The sequence below is a fragment of the Pseudorasbora parva genome, chromosome 16 (assembly GCF_024679245.1).
Source record: "Pseudorasbora parva isolate DD20220531a chromosome 16, ASM2467924v1, whole genome shotgun sequence".
NCBI lineage: Eukaryota > Metazoa > Chordata > Actinopteri > Cypriniformes > Gobionidae > Pseudorasbora > Pseudorasbora parva.
This window is the reverse complement of record NC_090187.1, coordinates 16,932,275-16,939,308: the sequence shown is the minus strand read 5'-3', so window position 1 is coordinate 16,939,308 and position 7,034 is coordinate 16,932,275. Positions and strand designations below refer to the sequence as shown.

Genomic DNA, 7,034 nt, shown 5'->3' with positions numbered 1-7,034 from the left:
TGACGTAATTGCCCTTTAAATGCTGCCTTCGAAGTGCGCGCCTTTAACTTTGGGACACAGCTTATGTTTACATGAGGAACAATCTTATATTCTGTGTGTATAACTTACCCATACAGAATTCTCCAAGTCCCCTTTGTGGGCTGGATAGTGAAGAACATCTTTCATGTAATATCCTGACAACCAGCCTCCACTAGTTTTTTTTTTTTAACTATTTTCACAATTTAATACAAAAATAATGGAAAATTCCGTGTTTAGCAGGGAAAGCGTTAAGGACGGTTCCACAGGTGCAGCACTAAGTTAAAACCCTTTCCAATAAAGATCTACAAAGGATTTTATTTGGATTTTACAAAATTATATTTTTAAAACACTATCCTGAAAAAAGGTAGTTTATCAATGGTTTAAGGCAGGTCATAAATGGAAAAAAAGCGAACAAAGGAAACAGAACTACATAAATAATACCTCAAATAAATCAAATGTGACATCAACAACCTATTGCATTGTGGTATTCATTCTGATATTTGATTAGATTGTAATACCTACTATTAAATTAATTTACTTATTTAATCACCAACTTCCCACTGTTTTATATGCATTATACCATATGCATATCACTGGGTTGTGAATTTGGCCCTCATAAAGTGAGCAATAGCAAATAATAAGATAATAACAAAACTTATCTTATCTGGCCTGGGGCTGGAGCCCTCTCTGACTTGACAAGGACACATGGCAGGAAATACAAGTGTCTGCAAAAACAATGTTTTTTTTTTTCTTACAGAATGATAAGCTATGATTGGTACTCTCGGTCCTCTGAGAGAAACGATGCCATGATGGAGTGGCCTTCTCACACTGTATAAATGTGGTGGTATTCAACAGGCAGAAATCAGAACTGCCATGCTAATACTTAAACTGCTTTTTATGGTCCTGTTTACCCAGGCAGAAAAGCCTGACTGCACACCACAGGGGCAAAGGGTTCTGCCTGAACTGGAGAAAGATGGAGACCTTATAATTGGGGGTATATTCTCCTTCCGCACTGGACAAGATGGCTACATAGATTACTTTACAAAAATCCCAGACATACGTCCATGCAAAGAGTATGTATGTGTTAATACCGTGGTTTATTTTTTCTCCGATTTATTTGGATCAATTTGTGTATACCTTAACTTTCTAAAGAAGATATTTTATTTGTTATTATGGAAAAATGATCTTCATTAAAATTAAAGCATGACTAACTGAAAATTCCCTTAAGTTTCAGCTTCAGGGAATTCAAGTTTGCTTACACGATGATGTTTGCAATAGATGAGATAAACAGAGGCACAGATATTCTCCCTGGAATTAAACTGGGATACAAAATTTTCAATGACTGTGGATCCACAGACATACTAAGAGCTGCAATGGCATTAGTGAATGGTCTAGAGCCGTCAAAAACAGCAGCAAACTGCACTAAAACCCAAACAGTCCAGGCAATTATTGGACATTCTGGATCAACACCAACTATGAGCTTTGCGAAGATCGTAGGAAGATTCCATATACCAGTGGTAAGCTGTATTTTCTCTTCATTCATTTTAATGTTTAATGTTTTTAATTCCCATGTTACAATTTCAAATACAAGCATTATTTTAACACAAATATTTGAGCAGATGTACATCAAAAGTTATAAATAAACAGCTTTTTTCACTCACTTTCACTATCTTTACAGATCAGTCATTTTGCTACATGTGCTTGTTTGAGCAACAGAATGGAGTATCCCTCCTTTTTCAGAACTATTCCCAGCGATTACTATCAAAGTAGAGCACTGGCCCAGCTGGTCAGACATTTTGGCTGGATGTGGGTGGGGGCTTTAAGCAATAAAAATGATTATGGAATAAACGGGATAGCCACTTTTATTACGGCTGCTAATGAGGAAGGAGTGTGCATAGAATACTCAGAAGCCTTTGAAAGTACTAGTCCATACCAGGAAATTTTGAGAATCGTTAATATTATAAGAATTTCCACAGCTAAGGTGATTGTAGCCTTCATGTCACACCGAGAGATAAAGATATTGGTGGATGAGCTATACAGACAGAACATTACAGGACTGCAGTGGATTGGAAGTGATGCCTGGATCACAGATGACTCTCTAGCAGGTATCCATGGTCATACTTTGCTGATTGGATCTATAGGATTTGCTGTCCGTAATGCTCAAATACCTGGACTAGGCCCTTTTCTACAGGACGTCAACCCCTCTCAATTTCCTAACAGCATATTTCTTAAAGACTTTTGGGAATATGTTTTTGACTGTACTTTGTCTTCAAGTAAAATAAGGAAGAGATGTAATGGCTCTGAGAACCTGAGAGATGTGCAAAACTCTTTCACTGACTTAACTGATTTAAGGTTCTCAAATAATGTATATAAAGCGGTGTATGCAGTAGCTCATGCAGTTAATAGTCTTCTCTCATGTGAGCAAAACAAAAACTCCATTCTTAATGCCACTTGTCTAAAACTTATGGAAATAAAACCTTGGCAGGTAAGACCATATAATTCTTGATTGCTCATGCATACAATCAAATGGCCTGCATATAGTAACTTTTTTATTTAATTTACGTTCTGAAGGTTCTTAACTCTTTGCAAACCATAAATTTCACCACAACTGGGGGTGAAAATGTCTTTTTTGATAACAACGGAGATTCACCAGCAAGATATGAGCTGATCAATCTACAAAGAGTTAAGAAAGGCAAAATAGAGGTGGAGACTATTGGCTACTATGATGCCTCTTTGCCTACAGGTCAACGGTTCTCAATGAATAATATTCAGGTAGTTTGGAGTGAAGGAAAAAATCAGGTAGCGGTCTGCATATATTTCTAAACACATATTTGTTTTTATTATTAATATTTGTGTTTTAATATTTGAACTTGTATTGTTATTTTGCAGGTGCCCATGTCTGTGTGTAGTGAGAGCTGTCCCCCGGGCACCAGGAAAGCGGTTCAGAAAGGAAGACCCATCTGCTGTTTTGACTGTATACTATGCCCACCAGGAGAGATTAGCAACAAAACAGGTATGTAAGAATTGAATGAATTTTTTTATGAAAAATGTTCAATTTTAAGATAAAAATCGGTTACACTTTATTTTAAGTGTAATGTAATACAGTGTAATAATAAAAAATAATAATAATGTTTATTTTTCATAGGGCCTTTCAAGAACCCAAGGTCGCTTAACGAGTACAATCTATTGACAAAAGAAATAACAGCCAGCATGCTCATTACAAATAAACAAATTATACATTCTAGTACATTCTATACATTATAATATTTATATATAGGTATATTACTATAGTAACTTACATAATATGTAGCCTACCAAGCAAACTGTAAAATTCTTGTTTAATGTTTTACTTAGAATTAATATAATTAAAGTAATTAAAGTAATTTTCTTTTTTCTAGATTCAGTTGACTGCCTCAAATGCCCTATTGCACAGTGGTCAAATACAAGAGGAGATTCCTGCATCCCAAAAGAAATTGAATTCTTGTCATATGTGGAAATAATGGGGATATTTTTGGCATTATTTTCTTTACTTGGTGTCTTTTTCACAATAGTAATCATGGTTATTTTCTATATTTATAGAAGCACACCTATAGTAAGAGCCAACAACTCAGAGCTGAGCTTCCTGCTGCTCTTCTCATTGTCTCTGTGTTTCCTCTGTTCACTTACTTTCATTGGTCGGCCCACTGAGTGGTCCTGTATGTTGCGTCACACAGCGTTTGGGATCACTTTTGTCCTCTGTATCTCCTGTGTTCTGGGGAAAACAATAGTGGTGTTAATGGCCTTCAGGGCTACACTTCCAGGAAGTAATGTCATGAAATGGTTTGGGCCCTTGCAACAAAAACTATGTGTTGTTTTCTTTGCACTTATACAGATCCTTATTTGTGCATTTTGGTTAATATTAGCTCCACCATTTCCATATATGAACATGAATCATTACCAAGAAAAGATCATTTTAGAATGTCATTTAGGTTCAGCTATTGGTTTCTGGACTGTGTTGGGTTATATTGGTCTACTGGCTGTCCTTTGCTTCATTTTGGCATTTCTTGCACGAAAACTGCCTGATAACTTCAATGAAGCTAAATTCATCACATTCAGTATGCTCATATTCTGTGCTGTGTGGATCACATTTATACCAGCTTATGTAAGTTCTCCTGGAAAATTCATTGTAGCTGTAGAAATATTTGCCATTTTGGTCTCTAGCTTTGGTTTGCTGTTCTGTATTTTCTTGCCAAAGTGCTATGTAATTTTACTGAAACCTGAAATTAACACTAAAAAGCATATAATGTCCAATGGTGTCCCGTAACCCCACACAACTCTGGGTCTTTATAGACCAGGACAGAAAAAAATAATAAAATGATAAAAGAATGCTTGGTTTCCCAATTAATATTATATATATATATATATATATATATATATATATATATATATATATATATATATATATATATATATATGTTTATACACGTTTTATAGTATTACTAGTGTGTAACAGTGTAAGCATATTGTTTTCTGCACAACAGTAATTAAAAGTTTGATGACTGAATGCGTGCAATTAGCCTATAATATTCCACAAAGTGTCTGATACATGTTTGATACACAATAATGAAGTGATGTTTCACTTATAGTATCATCAGCAAACCTTGTATGGCTCAGTGATATACTGCAGAGTACTGAACACAATAAAATATTAGTGCTACAGTCAGTTGACGGTTGAGCAGGACAAAAAGCTTGTCTGCAATCAAAATATTGATTCTGAGATGTTACAAATTAGAATTTAAAGAATATATTTGAGATGGTGAATATGAGTCCGATGCTGAATGTACTGTGAAATTAGCTCTAATGAGGACAGAGATGGTGTAAAACATCTACTCATTCTGAACACTTTCAAGCTCCAAAATTATTTATATGTTATTCTTCAGTAATTGTTTCTCTAATATCAGGTGAGTTTTATATTTTAACGACAGATAGCGGTAGAGTGAAGTCAGCTAAAATGGGACATGTTTTGGTAAATTACTTATAATACCATCAAATAAGCTATGCATGAGATCATATATAAACTGTATGGTATTAATAGTGTGTAACAGTGTAAGCATATTGTTTTCTGCACAACACCAATTGAATGTTTGATGACTGAATAAGTGCAATTAGCAATATAATATTCCACAAAATTATCCTTTCCACAGCTTGTGTGATACCATGACCTGCACTGACAACAGCACACCCAGTCCTCTGTGTCCTTTGGGTCAGGGTCACCATATTCTCTGGAAGGTTGTGCAGGGGTATTTGCTACTCTTGCTTTGTGCTCTATTCCCTTTTATAATTTTTCGCTTTGGTTGTTTTTTGTTGATGCGACCTGTGCTTGTTAAATAGTAGGTGGGGGGCCTGGGCCTTTGTTTTAATGCTCCTTTCCCATTTTGGAATGGATATTAGGTCATTGAAGGTTACTGGTCTTGTGCTGACCTTATTGTTTGAGGTGCCTTGCTCAGGAGTAAAACATGGAATAAGGACCTCTCTATATCCTTCTGGGATGTGATGATTACTTCTTCATACACCAAATCCTCACTTAAAGTGTCACAATGAATACAGATTGGTGTATCCTCTACAATGGGCACTACTGTTCCCATGTGTAGTGTATAATGTGAGTTCTTACTAGAACCAGGACGTACGATCATATTAGTCCAGTTCTGTCAACACTGCACTCTGGCTCCCTATTAAACATTGCATAAATTTCAAAATCTTGATTATTACTTACAAAGCACTAAATGGTTTAGCTCCCCAGTACTTAAGCGAGCTCTTAACACATTATACTCCATCATGTTTATAGCGGTTTAAAAACTCTGGGCAGTTGATAATACCTAAAATATCTAAATCAACTGCAGGCTGTCGATCCTTTTCCTATTTAGCACCTAAACTCTGGAACAGTCTTCCTAGCATTGTTCGGGAAGCAGACACACTGTCAGTTTAAATCTAGACTAAAAACGTATCTCTTTACTATGCAATACAAATAGAACATTTTTAACTTTCATTATTCAAATCAATTGACTGATAGTTAGGCTGAATTAACTAGGTCAGCCAGATCCGGGAAAACCTTCCCATAACACCTGATGTACTCGTTAAAACTCATAAAAAGAGTGGCATCTACACTATTAGTCTCTGTTTATCCTGAGGTTTACTGCAGTCAGCCGGATCCAGGCCATGTCCGGATCAGATGGTGGACCTGCACCCAGATATTACCAACGCATACTTTACTTGTTGGGGCAAATGACTATTAACTAACTTATTAAGTAATATGTAATTGTGGTTATGAGTTTTGAATTAATTCTGAATTAGTTAATAGTCATGTGCCCCAAAAAGTAAAGTCATAACATAATGATACCTTTATAAATCATTAGCTAATGATTAATTAAAGCAGACAACTGTAAGTTGAAATGCATGGCTTTGACCTGTTGTGGTAATAAACATGTTAATTTACATTATTAGTTAATATAATATAATAATAAATCGAGGATTTAATATATTATGACATGTTTAACTTATAACTATTTAATGATTAATCATGTTCAATGTTCATTAGTTGATGATACAGTAATCATTAACCCCTTAAGCCCGAAGTGTACAGCCCCCCTGTGAAAACAAATCATAATCAAGTTACTAAGCAACCTGTGAATGTAATAACACAAAATAGATATCATTTTAAAGCTTATAATCTCAGCTTTCCAATGTATCTATCTATCTCTTAACGAGCGCTGAGTTATTCCTCTAAAACGGAGTGTACCGCTCGCGGACGCCGCGGAAAATAATATTTTCATATTTTTTTTAAAAATCGTGCATGGATCAACATAAAATAGGTATCATTTGAAAGCTTAGAGTCTAAACTTTACAATGAATGTATCCATTATGAGTATCTCCAAAGTATTGATGAGTTATTTGCTAATAAATTGGGGGGGGGGGTAATTATCTACTGCAATGTGTCAATCACATCACACAACTCAGATTGTCATGTGTCATATATCATT

General features: G+C 35.3%; 1 protein-coding gene across 1 annotated transcript; it reads left to right on the top strand.

The window, feature by feature from the left end:
* Positions 1 to 891: 891 nt before the first annotated feature.
* On the top strand, positions 892 to 6,283 carry LOC137043225 (extracellular calcium-sensing receptor-like). The gene is made up of 8 exons (XM_067419412.1): positions 892 to 1,091; positions 1,247 to 1,535; positions 1,697 to 2,503; positions 2,590 to 2,817; positions 2,908 to 3,031; positions 3,417 to 4,302; positions 4,987 to 5,023; positions 6,197 to 6,283. The coding sequence occupies exons 1-8, from the start codon at positions 892 to 894 to the stop codon at positions 6,281 to 6,283; spliced, it is 2,658 nt and encodes an 885-aa protein (XP_067275513.1).
* Positions 6,284 to 7,034: the final 751 nt, after the last annotated feature.